This window comes from Amblyomma mixtum, chromosome 2 (assembly GCF_055824585.1).
Source record: "Amblyomma mixtum isolate Tamu chromosome 2, ASM5582458v1, whole genome shotgun sequence".
Taxonomy (NCBI): Eukaryota; Metazoa; Arthropoda; class Arachnida; order Ixodida; family Ixodidae; genus Amblyomma; species Amblyomma mixtum.
The window spans coordinates 115,893,760-115,912,703 of NC_143013.1; the positions used below are offsets into that span (position 1 = coordinate 115,893,760).

At 48.5% G+C, this 18,944-nt stretch overlaps 1 protein-coding gene across 6 annotated transcripts in view; it reads left to right on the forward strand.

Moving 5' to 3' along the window:
* LOC149360661 (prestin-like) overlaps window positions 1–18,944 on the forward strand; it is a 282,903-nt gene that overhangs the window by 186,150 nt on the left and 77,809 nt on the right. Inside the window, exon 1 of one of the 6 annotated variants that reach the window (XM_089572445.1) lies at window positions 4,799–5,020. The exons of the other annotated variants lie outside the window; for them this stretch is intronic. Within the exon in view, the coding sequence (XP_089428571.1) occupies window positions 4,972–5,020 (49 nt within the window). The 5' untranslated portion in view covers window positions 4,799–4,971. Of the gene's footprint in view, window positions 1–4,798; window positions 5,021–18,944 lie in introns of those variants that run through there. 6 annotated transcript variants of the gene reach the window in all.

Consider the following 18,944-nt stretch of genomic DNA (forward strand, 5'->3'; position numbering starts at 1 on the left):
GCACACCAGCGGCAGTGTCTTACGACGACATCGTAAAAGCGCTGCAAAAGCACTACGACCCAAGGCCATCCGAGGTCTACAGCCGGGCTCGCTTCCAACGACGAGATCAACTGGGAGGAGAAACTGTGAGCGCCTACGTAGCCGCGCTCAAGAAGCTCGCTGCCGACTGCAATTTTGGAACGCTGTCGACAACAGCTACCGGGCAGGAGGGAGACGCAGCTTCTTCTGCTAACACCACCATGCTTCCCTTGGACGTGATGTTACGCGACAGATTTGTGTGCGGACTGAGTGACGAGTCACTGCAGCAGCGCCTGTTCGCTGAGAAGGACCTCACATTCAGCAAAGCTTACGACATCGCCGTTCGAGCGGAGAGCGCCGGTCACCAGCAGAGAGGGATTCGCCGGAACACCGAGCCGGTACACCAGACAAGCAACCAGGTGCGCAAGCCTTCTGTTGTTGTAAAATCGGTCAAAAAGGCACAACGCTGCTGGCGGTGTGACGACCAACACAACCCCCAGGGATGTCGATTCCAGTCAGCCACGTGTAATTTTTGCCACAAGCGAGGGCATATCGAAAGAGCATGCATTACGAAACGGAGACTTGCCAAGATAAAGTCACCTTCCCAGCCTAATCACAGCGTCAACGCCTCAGAGAATACGCCGCTATCTGATCTCCATGGAACAACATCAGCAACACCATCTGTGTTGTACGACCTGAACACCATGAATCTCGGCACGCGACCGAAGATTTTTACAGAAGTAAGCGTACATCACCAGCTGATTAAGTTCGAGGTGGACTCCGGCGCAGCCTGTACTCTGATCAGTGAGGACACGTTCCGAACTTCATGGCCATCTGACGCACCCGCCCTGCAACAAGACGACACGCACCTACGAACGTGGTCAGGACAGAATCTGCCACTATTGGGCTCTGCCAACGTGCAGGTTAACTACAACGGCCAGACCCATACGCTACCTCTGCTTGTTGTGAAGGGCACAGGATCAAGCCTTCTAGGGAGAAACTGGTTTTCTCCACTAGGCGTGATGATATGCGGCATACACCAGACGCCGAGCCAGAACATGGTTGAGCAACTGCAAGAGAAATACGAAAGAGTATTCTCGGAAGAGATTCCAGGAAACGAAGGGCCCCCGGTCACACTGGAGTTGTTGGACAACGCGCAACCCAAATTTCTGAAGGCCAGGCCGGTGCCGTTTGCTCTCCGAGATTCAGTTGAAAAAGAGTTGGACAAACTGGAGCAGCAAGGTGTCATCGAGCCGACGCAGCATTCAGAATGGGCCACACCACTTGTCGTAGTTCGCAAGAAGAACGGAACCATACGCCTCTGCGGAGACTACCGGAGCACCGTCAATCTTGCGACTAAAGCGTCCTCTTACCCGCTACCGACACCTGAAGAAGTATTCAGTGTACTACGTGGCGCAAGAGTCTTCAGCACATTGGACCTCACCCAGGCGTATCAGCAGCTGAAGGTGAGCGAGTCAACTGCTGAATTATTGGCAATTAACACACTGAAAGGCTTGTACAAAGTCAAGCGACTGCCTTTTGGCGTAGCTGCAGCCCCGGCCATATTTCAAAAATTCATGGAGACAGTGCTTCAGGGCATCCCAGGAGCTTGTGTCTACCTTGACGATGTCATCATCAGTGGCACTTCCACTGAAGAGCATGCAGTGCGCCTAGAGCTCGTTCTCGAAAGGCTAGCAAACGCTAATTTGTGCATAAGCAAATCGAAGTGCTGTTTTGCGGTGCCAGAGGTGCAATTTCTGGGACACCGAATTGATGCGGAAGGCATTCACCCTACCGAGGACAAAGTGCGAGCGATCACAGAAGCACGAGCTCCAACAAACAAGCAGGAGCTACAGGCTTTTCTCGGACTCTTGACGTTCTACGACCGGTTCTTGGAACAAAGAGCTACCGTGGCCAACGACTTATACCAACTCCTTCGGAAAGATGTGACATGGACATGGTCGCCACGCCATCAGCAGTCATTCGATGCCCTGAAAGACCTGATTCGAAGATGTACAGTCCTCCGCCACTACGACGAAAGGAAGCCTCTGCTTTTGGCTTGCGACGCATCACCGTACGGAGTCGGCGCGGTTCTATCGCAAACTGACGAGCAAGGAAGGGAAGCTCCCATCGCCTTCGCCTCACGTACGTTGTCGCAAGCAGAACGCAACTACGCGCAACTTGACAAAGAAGGGCTAGCCATCGTCTACGCGGCGACACATTTTCACCAGTACATTGCCGGCCGGAAGGTGACCTTTATAACCGATCACCGACCGCTATTGGGCATTCTGGGACCACAAAGGCCTATGCCACCAACTTTGTCTCCGCGAATGACACGTTGGTGCATCAAACTCTCAGCGTACGACTACGCTCTGGTCTACCGCAATGGGAGTAAACATCAAAACGCCGATGCGCTAAGCCGTCTGCCACTAGACGCAACTGTTGACGAACCATTTCCACCAGGAGACGTTCTGATGTTCGAAGCACTGCCAGAACCTACGCTTACAGCAGGCACAGTTGCAGCATCTACGCAGAAGTGCGCAGCTCTCCGGCTAGTTTACACAGCTGTTCAACAAGGCAACGTGCATAAACTCAAAGGGGACAACTTCGACGCTTACCGCAGGCGAGCTACAGAGTTGAGCACCCATCGCGGCTGCATCATATTTGGGTCCCGAGTTGTGATTCCGAGAGAACTACGCGCACAAGCTATGTCTCTCATCCACGCCGGACATCGGGGCATCGTTGCAATGAAAAAGTGTGCCAGAAGCTACATGTGGTGGCCTGGCATTGACAACGACATCGAAACAGTGGTGCGAGAATGCAAGCCTTGCCAGAGCAGCCGGAGCGCCCCGCCGAAAGCTCCTGTCCCAGAATGGGAAAAGCCAGACACACCATGGCACACACTGCACATTGATTTTGCAGGACCAATTGAGGGCTGCACTTTCCTTGTGGTCGTAGATGCCTACACAAAGTGGCTTGAGATAAGGCAAATGGGACAGACGACTTCGGCAGCAGTCATTGACAACCTCCGATCACTATTTGCAACGTTCGGCCTGCCGCGCAAGGTAGTGTCGGACAACGGAACACCGTTTGTGTCTGCGGAGATCCTCAAGTTTTATCGCGACAACGGGATCTCATCAGTTACATCGGCCCCCTACCACCCAGCGACAAACGGACAAGCCGAGCGCTACGTAGCCGAGCTAAAACGCGCCCTTGAAAGAGATCAGACAGGCTCGCTGCAGCGCCGCCTTGCGCGCTTTCTCTTCAAGCAGCACACGACGGTTCAGAGCACAACAGGCGAGACCCCCTCGAAAATGATGTTCGAGCGTGAAATGCGAACCCAGCTCACAGCCATCCTCCCCGAGCCAAAGGCAGAGACGTTCCGGGAAGAAAAAGCAATTCCGCGCTGCGGCACGCTTAATGAGGGGCAGCGCGTCCTCGCCCGACAGTTTCTGAAAAAGCCACGCTGGGAGGAAGCTACAATTGTCAGACGCATAGGCCTGCGCTCTTGGCTCGTCAACATACATGGCACAGTAGCACGCCGACATCTCAACCAGCTGCGTAGATTTACGACGCCGTCTGAGAGCTGTCCGCCAGCGGAGAGAACACGTGCTCCATCTTCCCACATAGCCTGGCACCTCTTCCCGGAAGAAGAGACTTCGCCCAGGACAGACCTAGGAGACACAGCGAACAACAGCCAGCCTACAAGTGTTTCTCCCCCGAGCGCACAAAGCCAGCGCGCCTCCACGCGTGAGCGCCGACCCCCTGCACGATACCAGGCAACTTTCTAAGGAGGAAGGAAGTGTTGTGTCCCCTTATTGCTTTTGTGTGTGTGCGCCCCCTCCTAACGACCACTCGCATTCCCCTCCTAACGACAGTTCGCATCCTCCTCCTAACGACCACTCAATCCTCCTCCTAACGACCACTCGCATCCCCTCCTAACGACCGCTTGCCCCTCGTCGCACGCTGCTGTCGCCGGATGCCCCCCCACGGTGCGCCCCCGCACCCTCCTCCTGTTCTGGGAAGCCACTCCCTGCCGTGGACGCTTCTCCACTCCCTCCTTTCTTCGGGCGGCCAGTTCGGCTCCTGCCTCGGTCGACGCTGGTCGCACCCTCATCGGCTTTAAATAAACGAAGTCTTAAAGTACCGTGTGCGTCTTTCGCTGCATTCAACACAGCGACCGGACACGACAGTGATCGAACACACCCATGTGTTAGCCTGCGTGGTATGTACAGCCTTTGTCAAAAGTTTGGAGCCCAGGGGGTCTTTTTTTGAGCCACACTGTGTCGTTCTTAATGAATCTCTAGCGCTCCAAAATTCCCGGACATGAGAAGATTTCTGGTACTGCCTCCTGCAATAGGTAGGGCTTCCATGAATGCTCCTGGAGTCCCAATATAAAGCTTGGAAGTGAATCCCCTGGGCTGTAAACTTTTGACAAAGACTGTACCTCCTAGCTCCCTTCAGTGCTTACTACAGGTGTGTTCGTTATAGCGGAACCCCTGCCACGTTTTTCGCTCCTGCGAAACCTAACCTTCGTGCGTTTATGACTAGAGGATTGTCTTCTTGCCGCATAAATGCTAGGCTTTCGAAAGCAAACACGCGGTGTCAGCTTAAGCTGCGTCCCTTATTTCTCCAGCAGCGCGCTGCAGCATCTGTTATTGTCGACATTCGCCTTAGCGACGAGGAATTTCTTTTCGCACATGCGCCTGACGCTCGATTCCCGTCCTTTTGTGAGCTACAAAGCCGGTGTCGCTACTGGGGGGCACCCCCGCAGACAGTGGAAATGTCACGGAGCGCGCGTTTACCATGGCGCTTCTCGCATTCCGCTCCATCTTGACGGTCATGTAGCGACACCTGTGCAGAAAGCGCCGGCGTCTTGGGATCGTGGTGAGGAGTTGTTCAGTAAGCGTATGAGATTCCCGGGTGCTCCGTGACGACTGCGCAGAGAAGACAATGGCCATGCGGCGTTTTTCCATGTGGGCTACCAGCCGATTTCGGAGAGGCAAGCCTGTTACTTTAGAACTCTACTTTATTTAACCCTTTGACATACCACTCATTGTTTCCGGCGGAACGAAATGTTTTTCGGCCAAAGTTGAGTATTCAGGCCTTAAAGGTGCACTGAAAAAGAATCTGAACTCGTATTTTTACCGCCGGAACTCGATCTGCACGTTCTGAGCGTTCTCAGAAACTTGGAACTATTGCCCGGTCCAGCCGATTTTCCCAATTTAAATCCGATTAAACGTCCGGGCTCCCGCCTTTCTTTTTCTTTTTTGAATTCCCTGCAGACGGTGGGAGGATTAAACCAGCCTTTCAACCAGTTCCGTGAGGGCTTGCCGCTCTGCCATCGGCGGAGTGATACGTAGTGATCGGCGGAAAAAAAAGAGTCCACGCGTGTTTTTATTTCCATGGACCTAATTTGCAGCTATGTAGTTTCCGAGGCGACTGCCTGAAAGATACTCCATGCGTTATTTGACTCCACCCACCGTCTGCGGGGAATTAAATGAAAGGCGCGAGTCGAACGTTACCCCGATTTAAAGTAGGGAAATCGGCCGCACAGGGCAATAAATCGAGGCTTCTAAGAATGCTCGAGACGTGCAGATCGGGTTCCCGCGGCAAAAAGACGAGTTCAGATTCCTCTTCACTGCACCTTTAAGATATACAATTTGTTGGTTTTCCGGCGCAAAATGCTAGCGTTTGATTTTTTGCATGGATGTGTAAAATTTCGTTCCAAGCGTCATAATTGATCGAAATAGCAACATTGGAATGCTACGACATATAAAAGAAGTACCCGAAGGATCGTGGAAATAGTATCTCTTTATAATGTTCAGTTTATGCTTGAAAGTGAAAACAAAAAAAAATGAGTATTAGGTATGGTGGCAAAATATTTGCACAAAAAACAGCGGACGACGTGCTACCGTGCACACTGTTTCGCGAATTATTGCAACATATATTGTCAGTGAAGATGCACTGAACGAAGTGTCTCGCTTGTGCGCATGTTATGGGTTTCGGTGCCCTGTGCTTTGTGCGGGCCCTGTGCTCTCGCTCTGTGCGCTGTGCCCGGGTCGTCCTGCGTTGATTCGCATTTGGCCACATAAGCTCTTTGATGGCGGTGCGGATTTTACTGATATTTACTGCGTTCGCTATATGGCATAAAAAAACGGCTTATTTGTGAGGTGAAGGATGCGAAACTCGCCTGAAACAACGAAGTCGCTTCTAGGAGCAGCCCACTCTCAGAAAAAGCTGCGACTACGCTTTTTACGCAATTGTGTACGAAGAGTATCAAAGCTTTGGTCAACCGTTGCATACTGCTAACGTTTTCCGAATATTTATGCTTGCTTACTTCACGGACGTCAATGACATAGAGTTTTAAATTTGGCCTGACTGTGTTATTGGGTAGTGCACTTCAGCTGGGAGGCTGGCAGTCCACTGTTTGACGAGGCCTGCCCTCTTCTATACATAGAGTACGGTTCGCTTCCAGGCGTAAAAACGGGAGCAGTGTTTTCTGCTTCAAGTGGCAGCGTGTAGTGTGCTGCAGGTTTTGACAGTGCACCATGTACAGAGGGAAAACTCATGTCTAGAACATGTTCTCAGCGTTTCTGGCTGAACACGCGATAACTAGCTAGAAGATTTGATTAAAATGGTCTGGATGTAAACATGTGCAGTTAAACTCATAAAGTTTCATTGCAATTGTTTGCCTTCTTGGTCGCAGCGGCTTTGGGAGCTGCGGTACACGCAGTTTGGTTGTTCTAGGCATGTCTTTTGACCTCTGTACTAGTTGGCAGACACGGTGGACGCGGTGAAAGCGAACACACTGTCTTCCAGTGACATGGACATCTCCTACAGTATGTTTATTTGATGCTCATAACAACATAGAAAAGGCCTGAAGGCTTGGAAGTTGCGGTGGGATCCCATGTAGCTCTAGAAAGCTGCTTCCTTTTTCTTTTCCAGCGGGTGGCACAAATTGTGTTTTCAAACTGATGCCGGTTTGTGTCTTTACGAGTCTCCTGATTGTGGCTATTAGGCAACTCATTTTTTCCTTTGCACACGAACGCAGTGGCGACAAAAAGAAAAAGGCGCTGTCCGCTGACGTGTTCTCGTACTGAGCACACCAACTATCAGGCTCGCCTCTGTAGATCCAGCATGAAGCGCATCAAAATCAAGGGAGAGGAACAAACTTGGGCCAAGAAAAGACGGAGTCGATCCTGGTGTAACTGGTTTAGGCTACTGTTCTTATTTTGGCGGTGGGGTGCGCGGAAACAGATTTATAGTAAGTGAGCACGATGGTACGCAGAGATGAAGAATGCTCTCGAGTCTGCAAAGAAGTCCTTTAGTGCGTCCATCGTTTCTTTTTTGTTTATAATAAGGGAGTAATTGCTCACTGACATCCACCCGAGCGCAGCCATACGGCTACAAAGGAAAGCTATACAGCTCTCTCAGAAACTTCGCAGTTACAGAAAAATTCGTCCTGGTCCGGGGTTCGAACCCGGGACCACCGCTTCACCGGAGCAGTCGCTCTACCAATTGAGCTAACCGGGACGGCAAGCTTATGGTAGGGCGAGAGCGAACTGATCAATAACTCGAAGTGGGAACTGTGTTGTTTTTTTTTTAATGCGCTAGCATTAGAACGCTTATTTTCGCAAAAATAGAAAAAAATCCGACCTTAATGAAGCCTCGGTTGGCAGGAGGCGAAGTGGATGAGGGAAATCCCCTCTCCATGTTTAGGGGATAGGAAAGAGAGGGGGGGGGGATAAGAGGGATGTAAGAATGGCAGGTGATGAGTGGCGAGCGAGACACCGCAGTCGCCAATCAGAGTCAAGTTTTGGGGAATGTGTAGAGGAGTAGGCATGTCGCACTGATGGATTATATAGGAGGAATAGCTTGGGTACGCGTGTCACACGATGATTTATGGACTGCATCACGCCACCTGCTCACGCGATCTGCATCCCTCAGCGGCGGCAGCTGCTTCGAGCGGAGGTGACGCTATTACTAACGCGTACACTGCCGTATGAATCTCATTGACCGACTGGGATTTTTTTTTCTCGCCCGGAGCGGATCGTGGTAGCTTCATGCCGGGAGACCCATTGAGACCAAATGAGATCCAGATGGTTCGGCTAGCCCGGCCATGAGTCTAGTAGAAATTCCCCAGTCAGACCAGGGCATCGGGTAAAGTACCCAGTTCAAGCGGGTATTCAAGGTGGTTTATATAATGTAGTATATGTGGCACACACACTTATGCACGCACACGTACACATACATGCATCATCATCATCATCAGCCTGACTACGCCCACTGCAGGGCAAAGGTTTCTCCTTGTCTCTCCAATTAACCATGTCATTTTCCAGCTGCGGCCACCCTATCCCTGCAAACTTCTTAACCTCCTCCGCCCACCTAACTTTCTGCCGCCCCCCTCTGCTACGCTTGCCTTGCCTTGGTATCCACTCCGTTACCCTTAAGGACCACCGGTTATCTTGCCTTCGCATTACATGCCCTGCCCAAGCCAACTTGTTCCTCTTGACTAAGATGTCATTAACCTGCGTTTGTTCCCTCACCCACTGGCCTTTACTTAGGGCTTACTCCAAGGGTCCAGTTTCGCTTATCACAGCAGGTATTATTATTATTATTATTATTATTATTATTATTATTATTATTATTATTATTATTATTATTATTATTATTATTATTATTATTATTATTATTATTATTATTGAACACTCGTTTCTGCCTCAAGTAAACTTACATGTTTAATTTTCCTGCTCTTCCGTCCTTTGAAAGTTTATATAAACAAACAGTTGTTCTCCGACACCTTTGGAAGTCTAAATCAGTTGCTGCCAGAACCCTACGTAAAGGTCAGCGCTACACTGTTCTTAGATACTCAACGAGACACGGCAAAGCAAGAAGAGGTGTATATGTGCCTACAATATTCAAAATTCTTTCTTATCATGTATTGTCTGCTACTTCTAAAACGACTTTAAAACGGATGTTAAAATCTGTGATGTTTTAACGCCAAATGATGCAGAGAACACGGGATCTCTACAGAGTTTTTATTTTATACTATAGTATTTTCTTTAGTACTTGTATTTCAGTGTGTGTACACTTATGAGGATATTTTTATTTCTTTTACTTTTTGCTTGCCAATGTTACCGGGCCTAGTCCTGCAAGCCTCCTCTTCGCTTTGACAGGCCCCAGTCTCTATATATCACAAGATGTTGTGCAATGAAAATATTGTTATTATTATTTATTATCATTACATTTGCTCCTGTTGATCGAAAGCGATAGCGCACAGCAGCTCACGTCTCGTGTGGCACGAATATACGCCGTTCGCCACTTCGATCCGGGATCGCCCGATCGTTGTTAAGGACTCGCGTGTTTGGAGTGGATCGACTCGAGCGTTGCTACGTGCGCAAACAGCCTATTATGTCTAATTGTGGAAGAACGGAGTCTTCGAAAGTGGCTTGCGCGCAGTCACAAAACTCTTGCGAACGTATTCTAGTTAAAAAAAAACACATTGTCTTGAGACCCTTTCTCTCAAGCATACCTGTTCAGTTTTTTCGCTCCCCATACCAAACAGTTCTGGGCAAAATAATTTTTCAATGGAATAGAGTTTATGAACGCGGTTTTTTCAAATATTGGAACATTTCCCTGTAACAATCAGTATATCCGTAGCTTTACGCTCGGTAGGTTTGCATTTCTCGCTATTGACGTTTCTCTTGTGGTCAAAAACGTTTCCCTTTGGTTTTCTATGGCAGACAACTGCTCGTTGCGAGCGGTGGAAAAACATGAAAACAAATATTTTGCTACATTGGAATAATGGACCACTGCCTTCAATATTTACGTAACAGTCTCTTACAGTATTTCAATATTTAACATTTTTGTCCGCGGATGTTGGACATGTGTATGAGAAGCGGTCGTGCGGTCGTTCTGTAACACTTCAAAATGCCTTGAACTTTTTTTTTTGCGCTTCTTGTTTCGTCGTGGTGGTTTATTGGCGCTGTGCTGTTCCTTCGTCGTACTGTTCCGGCCTACACTGACACGTGCTGTTTTCTCTTCTGCCGTTTTGTAGGCGTGTAGTTTTGCTTGCTGTACCTTAATTCTTTGTTACAACCGCCCCTCTTAAGCTTTTTTCATTGGTTTTATTAGGGTTTAACGTCCCAAAGCGACTCAGGCTATGAGGGACGCTGTAGTGAAGGGCTCCGGAAATTTCAACCACCTGGGGTTCTTTACCGTGCACTGACATCGCACAGCACACGGGCCTCTAGAATTTCTCCTTCATAGAAATTCCACCGCTGCGGCCGGGATCGGACCCGCGTCTTTCGGGTCAGCAGCCGAGCGCCGTAACCATAGGGTCACCGCGGCGGGTAGCTGCTAAGCGCCCGTTCCAGGGTTTCGCGTTGGCATAGTAGTAGTAGTAGTAGTAGTAGTGGTAGTAGTAATAGTCGGCGTAATTGGTGAACGGTTGCTATAGAAAACCGGCAGGGTGATTACCGTGGAAGGGAGGAGGAGGATGTGGCGAGAGGGGAGGACTGCTGAACCAGAAAGGGATTGCAACGGGAACCGCAGAATGGAAACGGTTACTGAGGAAAGAGTATGGAAAGGGCGGAGTGCGCAACCGAAACGTTGCGCACTACGCCTGAGGGTGTTGTGCCGGGTTACCGTGGTTACCGTGCCGTGGTTACCGTGGAATGAGGAGAGTATGGCGAGAGCAGGGGAATGCGCGACCGCAGTGTGGTTGCCACTAGAACTCCGAGAGTGGTTACGGTCGAAGCTGGAGGGAAAGTGATATCATAATACGTCAACATCTGTCGCTGAATCTTGCATTAAGCACTGATAACCGCCCTGTGAGTTTTCTTTTCTTTTTTCATGTGCTGTTTTCACACGTGTTATTTCGCCCCGTTGCCCGAGCGCAAACGGTACGCAGGTGTCATATTGAGCAACGCTATTTCAAGCGGACAACCCTCGTCCTGTGAAGTGTCGCATTATCTTTTCAATGGGGCCGTGTTTGGATTTAGCTTTTCGGCAACCATATGAGACTGCCACATCACATTCCAGTTTAAGTTGGCTCTCGATGGACTGCAACTCGTGGTGACCGTAGAACCCACGAATGGTTGACTGTCGTCGACTTCGGCAGTCGACCATTTTAAAAACCGCCGAAAGATCGCGTTACAAGCGTTCTTAACTCTCTCACATGATTTGAAGGTTACCGCGTTCGTTCTCACCAAAATGGGCGAATTCATTTTTCCTGGCGCGATGGCCGCTTACTGTGCAATAAAATTGAGGGTACAGGATAGAGGACTGCTTCGGCTACCTAAGCGCATATGTTCCTTTCAGCCTTTTCAAAGATAATAAAGCGCTTGAGAGCACTTCAGTAGGACTGGGTTAAGCCTTAAGTGATCACTTCAAAATCGCGACAGGCTGTACACAACTCGCAGCCCGTGTCTCCCAGCCGCTCTAAGACAAAGAAAATGTTTTCGTAAGTCAAAGACGTTATGGCAGTTCAAAGCCATGACCCATGTGCGGCACGTGTCATGCAGTTCCGTGCCCTGCAAGCTGCGGATGACTACCGCAATGCGCGCACGTCATGTGGAAGGATCAACGACACCGCGTCGCTAGAACTACAAAACTAGGCCCGGTAGGCATTGATTTTCATGAGGAAAATCGCACTCAAAACGCCTCAAGTATGGGGAAGGCATGTCATTGGCCCAAACAGCCGTCGGAGCCGTTATACTATTGATGCAAATGGCTCAGCATTTTTTATTTGCTGAGTTCAGTTCATGCGGTTTGGTTCGTGTGAGCTTAGTTCATGTGGACCTCATTGCTTGTATACAGCGATTCCTGTGATCTCGATCTTTGGTTTTGCATGGTCATTCGAGAAAACATTCCACAACTTTCCAAACATTCCAAAACATTCCACAAGATGCAGCGGTACCTTCTCCAAGTTTCGATGCAAAATCCCTCAGATAAAGGAGTCAATAGACTATCAGCGCAGTCTCTATATGTGGCAGTTCATCCTTGGTATCTTACGTTCGTAACCATGCCCAGCACTCGTTTTAACTCGCTGGCTACTGCGGAGTGGTCTGACGCTAAACAGTGCTGCGTCACGTGTATATGAACCTACATCCAAAAAGTCCCCGTTCTGTGCATGCTGTTCATTATCGATGGGAAACAGAGCAAAATTACGGATAGAAAAAACTGAACAAACACGAACACGCAAAACACCGACGCCCAGTGTGGCTTTAGAACAGCAAATCGCAGCTTATGAAGCCATCAAGCGGGAACAGATGGACGTAGTTTGTACCCAGGCATCAATCTAAAGCTGAAACGAAAAAACAAATAAAAAATCAGTGCACGTCGACATCGCTAAAACAAAGCTGTAAGTACTGGCGGCGCGTGGTCGACGCTGGAAAAACCTGTACGCAAGCTTCCAGAAAACACAGTTCTTTACCTGAATCCTTCTTCGCGTGGCTATCTGAAGCCCCATGTCTCTCGTACTTATCTCCCGAGCATCGGGGATCTCCCTAGTTAGACAACCGCTATCTCCGCACTGGATTCCGAGGCGATTTTTCACAGCCACGTTGCACTAATGTTCAGTCAAATGGCCATCAGGGCATCTTCTTCTCTGGCCTACTTACACAGCTATAGACAAAGATAGCCGTGTTAGCCAGCTCCTTAAGCCTTCTCAGCTTAATAAATTAGCGTGGTGGAAGCCAGCCAAAAGCAAAATGCAACGTAAAAGTATCAACACGACCAGTACGCGCCGTTAAAATTTTTTAGCACTCTTCAAGCTTGCAGGTGGTTTCTTTTTCTGTAACGCCGGCTGCGCATGCTCCGTCATTGACTTCTTTGTTCTTACGGTCTTTTCTTCTTATTTTTTCATTCGTTCCAGCTCTTGACTGATGCCTGCATACTATACGTCTACTGATGTGCGCTTGGTTCGTTTATGCTGTACCATTTGTTCGAATAATAAGGTTCGCTTCCAAGTCTTTGTTTTTGTATGCGCGTGCTTCTGAAGTCTGCATCGCGTCGATCTGCTCTGTCTGCTGCCACCGAGCCAACTCAACCGTCAGCCCATAGTAACAACGTTCATTGTTCTACAGAACTACAACGAAGAACGCTCTCCTCGAGCTAACTACGTGAGCGCCATAATTTACTTCTGGGATCAGTCTTTGATAGCAGACGAAGAACTTCTGTAAAACTTTGAGCAAGTCTAGTAGTTGGTAAGTCGTACTTTAAAAGTAAATACAAACGACCACAGGGCTAAGCGTTAACTGTTCTGTCTCATGTCGTCTTTTTCGTCCCGTGGTCGTGTGTGCTGCGCTATTTTAGTTTTGATGCAGATGAAGAATGCGACGTCCAACACGATATGTGTGTTATCCTCAGTTTTCGGTGCTGTGCAGCAGAAATGATGCGTCTTTTTTTTTGTTCTCTGTAGTTAGTCATCAGTAATTTTTATGAAATTCTAAATTACCGAAAACAAACACAAACGTTTTGTAAATTCGAGAACGGAATAACAAAAAAAAAGCGACTGCGGCATTAACAGGCGAGCTTTGAGAGACTGAGAGCACCTGGTAACGGAACTTGGGTCATCTATTGATTCTGCGTCACGGGCAAACAGCGCAAAGTACGGCAGGCTGGATAGTACAGACAGGACTAGCGCTAACTCTCGACACCTGTTTTTGTTTTTCTTTGTCATTTATATACAGATTACAAGAAGCCCTGTCAAGAAGGCTCGATAAGTAGTCGGTTACAACAACAACAAAAAAAGACCCGTTATTGATGAAACTAAACTTCATACTTCAGCCTTACATCTCATTTCCAACAAGCTCTTTAAATTGCTGCAACCACCTCTTAAATAGGGCAGCCATATTCACCCCAGTCATCGCCATAAGTGTGTGTGCAGTTTGTGAAATCTGCTTTGTGTTTATTCTGTTATACGAAGATGACATGCTGCGGCAAATTTTATTTCAGTGAGCGCTCAAGTTGTTTGTTGTGTCTAGTGTACGAGCTTTTTTTCGCTTTTTGTTTTCATTGGGAACTACAGAAAGATACCCTTCAACCTTCTCTCCTGAAGGAAGTGTAAGCCGTGCAAACATTTATTTATTTATTTAGTAAGGAACCCACAGCGCCGTGGCATTACAGGGGGGGGGGGGGGGCAATGTACAAAAAAAGAAGCACACATGACACCTCCGCTCGCAGGCAGAGTTACAAGCATAAAGCGTTGGCCATGTACATCTCACTTCAAAAGAACACATCACAATCGCATCACATCATTAAAGAACGAAAGAACGCATCATTTGATGTCACACTCACAACATCGCTCGGTAGTCTGTTCCATTCTCTAATGGTTTTCGAAAAAAAAAAGACATTTTAAACAGTTCAGTTTTTGCCGCGAATTCGCGGACTTTAAAAACATGGTCAACACGGTTGGATCTATAAAAAGGCTCCTGCACATACCTTTCGCGTTCAACCCGAACAGTTGAATAATAAACAGCATGAAATAGCTTCAGACGCAACTTCTTTCGGCGCGTGTCAAGCAATTCCCAGTTGAGTGCATCCTTCGTACGCGATGCACTGTAACGAGCCCCGCGTGTGCCAGACACGAAACGAGAGGCAATGTTCTGCACCCTCTCCAACTTATCTTTATCTCTAGCAGTAGGCGGGTCCCAGACAGTGCACGCGTAGTCCAGAACCGACCTGACATAAGTCTTGAATAAAATGTCACGACATGACAGTGGAAAAATGCTTGCATTTCGGCGAAGAAATCCCAAGTTTCTGCATGCTTTAGCAAAGATATAATCGACGTGACGGCGCCAGCTCAAATCAGGAGTAAAATAAACGCCTAGATATTTAAATTCGAATACCTGTTCTAACATTGTGTTCCTAATAACATATGAGTACACATCAGGGTTTTTCTTTCTTGTAAACTTCATATGGACAGTCTTGGACAAATTCAAATTCATATTCCATTTAACGCACCACTCTGAGATTCTGTTCAAATCTTCTTGGAACATTTCCACATCTCGATCACTAGTGACAACACTATAAACACTAAATCCCATGGCGAAATCCCATGGCGAAATACAACACTAAATCCCATGGCGAAATACCGTTGTTGTAGCCGCCGGGGTGGCTCAGTGGTTATGATGCTCGGCTGCTGACCCGAAAGACGTGGGTTCCATCCTGGCCGCGGCAGTCGCATTTCGTTGAAGGCGAAATTCCAGAGGCTCGTGTACTGTGCGATGTCAGTGCACGTTAAAGAACCCCAGGTGGTCCAAATTTCCGGAGCCCGTCACTACGTCGTCCCTAATAGCGTGAGCCGCTTTGGGACGTTACACCTATCTAAACCGTGCAAACTTAAATCCCGTTGTTTCGCGATGCAAATATGTTTCTGTTGAACGAATTTCAAGCCTCCGCGGTGGCTCAGTGGTTACGGCGCTCGGCTACTGACCCCAAAAACGCGGGTTGGATCCCGGCCAGGGCGGACGAATTTAGATGGAGGCAAAATTCTAGAGGCCTGTGTACTGTCCGATGTCGGTGCACGTTAAAGAGCCCCAGGTGGTGGAAATTTCCGGAGCCCTTCATTACGGCGTACCTCATAGCCTGAGTTGCTTTGGGACGTTAAACCCCCTAAAACCAAACCAAACCGAATGAATTTTAGCGCACTGCAACTTTAATCTCTGCGTACATTTCAGGTAGCATTAATGTACTGCTTCCGCAACATAATGCGTCACATTTCGGCAGACGATCCGAAATTTTAACCCCCGAAACTTCGGGAACTGGTATTCTGAAGCTGCACAGTTTGCAAAAACCGTAACTTCGGGATTTTAGGTATGGTTTAGTTTAGTACAGTTTCTTGGACGGCTTGCAGCTTGAGCAGTAGCTGAACATACTGGAAAGCACGTTTGTCCGATTGTCACTCTCATGAACTTGAGAAGGAACCTGTTTTCGAGAGAAATGACATGATGATGATGGTATGTGGGGTTAGACGCTCCATAGCTGCACATTATATAAACGATAAACTCCCTAGGGAAGGGCTGGAAATTAATCCCATCGTCCTTGGGCTCATCAACTCTACAGCACAGCCGCTGAATCACCTCGATGGATGCTAATTACGGCAGGATTTCAGCAAGGGAGATACTAATGAGTATCAAGTGCGAATATATTACTTCATTTTATCTAAAGCACCAAGTACAGTACACTATACGTGCGTGAATAACTTCTCAGCATTTGGAAATAAGTGCCTTCAACACAATTTGAATGCTTGAAATCTGCTTTGGTTTGCATAATGTGTGGCTGCGTGGTCGTTTCAGTTCACAGAAATTTTTCTTCACGTTTATTTCCTCTTGGTTCGTTCAAACTCGTTCAGTTAATATTTCACTGTTATAGCACCCGCGGTACTTATGTGGAGCAGGGAGTCCTCCTTTATCGGACTCATCTACTATCTGTACTTGTAGTTTGTTTATTGTACGTAGAGTTTGAACCACATTCCATGGCAGCTCATTAACGACGTTATCCGTACTCGTGTGCTGACAAAAAAGGCACCTAGATACTCTACATCTGAGCTATTTCCCACCACTCGACGGGCGACACAGGGATGGTTGGCGTCTCCTTTCCAGCTCGAGCACGAGCCCAACTTGCCAACGGTCACTTTCAAGGAGAGCTACGGCGTCTCGGAAGTTGAAAAGAACATAGCCACTTCTTTCACCTCGACGAGCGAAATAAAGGAAGTCATTGCTCCCACAAATACTTGTCGCGGCTCAGAACAACAACAACAACAACAACAAAAAGCAAGCTTGCTCATTTTCCCGCGCTGTGAGGAACAAGAATGCAGTCGCTGTTTCATTCAGGCGTCCGTGCATGTCGCCGACGATGAAATTTGTTCCCTGACGCACATTTCTTCCCGGCACACTGAGCAACACGGAGCGGCTGAGGAGTGTCAGGCCACTGCTGTGTTTGTTTCTCTAAAGCGAATTAACCTGAGGACCGCAAGTGGGCGCATTTCTGATGTTGGAACAGCGCAACAACGCAACTTAGCCTCTCAACATTTCCTACTGGCGGCGCTAGACTATATTGTTTGCGCTGAACAGCTGGTTCTTTCTTTAGGCAAGCGATTTACGACAGTCAGGGCGGAGACTTTCTGACAACACGGTGCCTTACTCCACCCCATTTTGAAGAACGAAATTCTGGGGACGCCTGAACAGCGCTATGAGTGTAATGCTATAGCGTTGCTAACTATGCGATATAAGGTGGCCGCATAAGGCCCCTAAACTGTACTTCTGAACGAACCTTCCTCAGTGGTCGGTGGGTAGCGCGCCCGTCCCCGACCCAACAGAAAGAGGTTGTAGTCCCGGCGAGACTATTTTTATTAAGCAGAAAGCCTTAAATGTCTCTACTGTCGTCCGTTAACAAAACATGCCACACGAACTAAGCAAGATAGGAGGAAACCAATGGTTGCATCAAATAGAGGAGGAAAAAATGAACCTAGAAGCCAAGTTTCGATCACTGTAGATTAATTAGTTAAGTAATTATAGGCAAAAATGTTGAAATTGCGTCGAAATAGCGCGGACGTTGATATAGCCATGGGAACGGTTTGACGTCAGATCCACCGGAAGTCGTCACGGTGTAGAGAAAATTGTCACAGAATGGTCGGGAAAACGTCGGATTTGTGTCAAATTACATGGACAAATGTGTAATTAAGCGTAATTAGCACTTAAGATCCCCGAAAGATGTATAATTTGGGTATCGATATAGCCACAGGAACGGTGTGACGTCACATCCACCGGAAGTCGTCACGGCACAGTGTTCTCGGCTTTCGCCTCTCAACACTTTAGTTGCCAAAGTGTCCTCGCAACTTCTTTCAGCGCAGTTACTTTTCTTTCTTCAGATGCACTACGTGGTGTTGGTGGAAAGGCGTCACGACCCTGCAGATCAGTGAGGAATTGTATAGTGACGTCGTCACTGTTTTATTGTGGGATCACTGTTTTATTGTGGGACGACGAATGTTTGAATTACCAATGCGAGGTCATGTTGTTGTGACGTCACGACCGTTTCGACGAATCCAGATTTTCCTGACGCTCCTACCACCACGCCGGGTTCTCTACTGAGCAGGATCCTTAACGCTATCACGTTTATAGCACAGACTACAGCTGTTTTCGTAGCAGACTCTAGGAGAGGGCTTAGACGGGATGGTCGGTGCACGTATGTGGAAACGACTCAACAGCGCTGACAGACAGGTGATGCATAAAATGTAGGGGTCTAGTGCAATAAACTTCAGTTGCAAGTTGGCGCCCGTCCTGTTGTGTTCGTGTCTCCTTTGTCTTTGTTGTTCTCGCGCCGTCCGAACTACTTTCAAGATATGAACCAACTAGCCCAAATCAAACTACTTCCTGACAGACAGGACAGAAGCGAAGAACGCAGACACACGCGCTGGCGAAGGCTCTAGGCCCGACACGGCTGTAGAGGTCATGTTGCCGTGCGGCGACGCTCCATTCGACACACTATCCATAATCTCCACGCGCTGTGAAGAAGCGGCGCGAGCTCTGGCTGATATCCTCGTCTGCTCCGCGGTGCCGCATAATGAAATGCTTATTTTCGATTTTCATATCTCTCGCATAATTTACCCTCGCCAGCGGCTGATTTCTACGTTAACAGCGGCGCGATCAGGCTGGATGCACTGACGGCTTCGCACCGAAGGGGCAAAGGGAGAACAAAGAGCTATTACAGCTCGCCCGCTGGAACTTTTCGTACTTTGCAGAGCTCACGCAAATGCCCCGCTTGGACCGTCTGACTTACCATCCTCCACACCCCTCCCTTACCCACTCCCAACAGATCCTCTGGAGACGCCTCCAGACCCGCACTCTCTCATCCCCTCAGCTGCTACCTCGCTACTGTGGCACCTCCCCTGCATGCTCCCTGTGCGGCGACCCTCACGC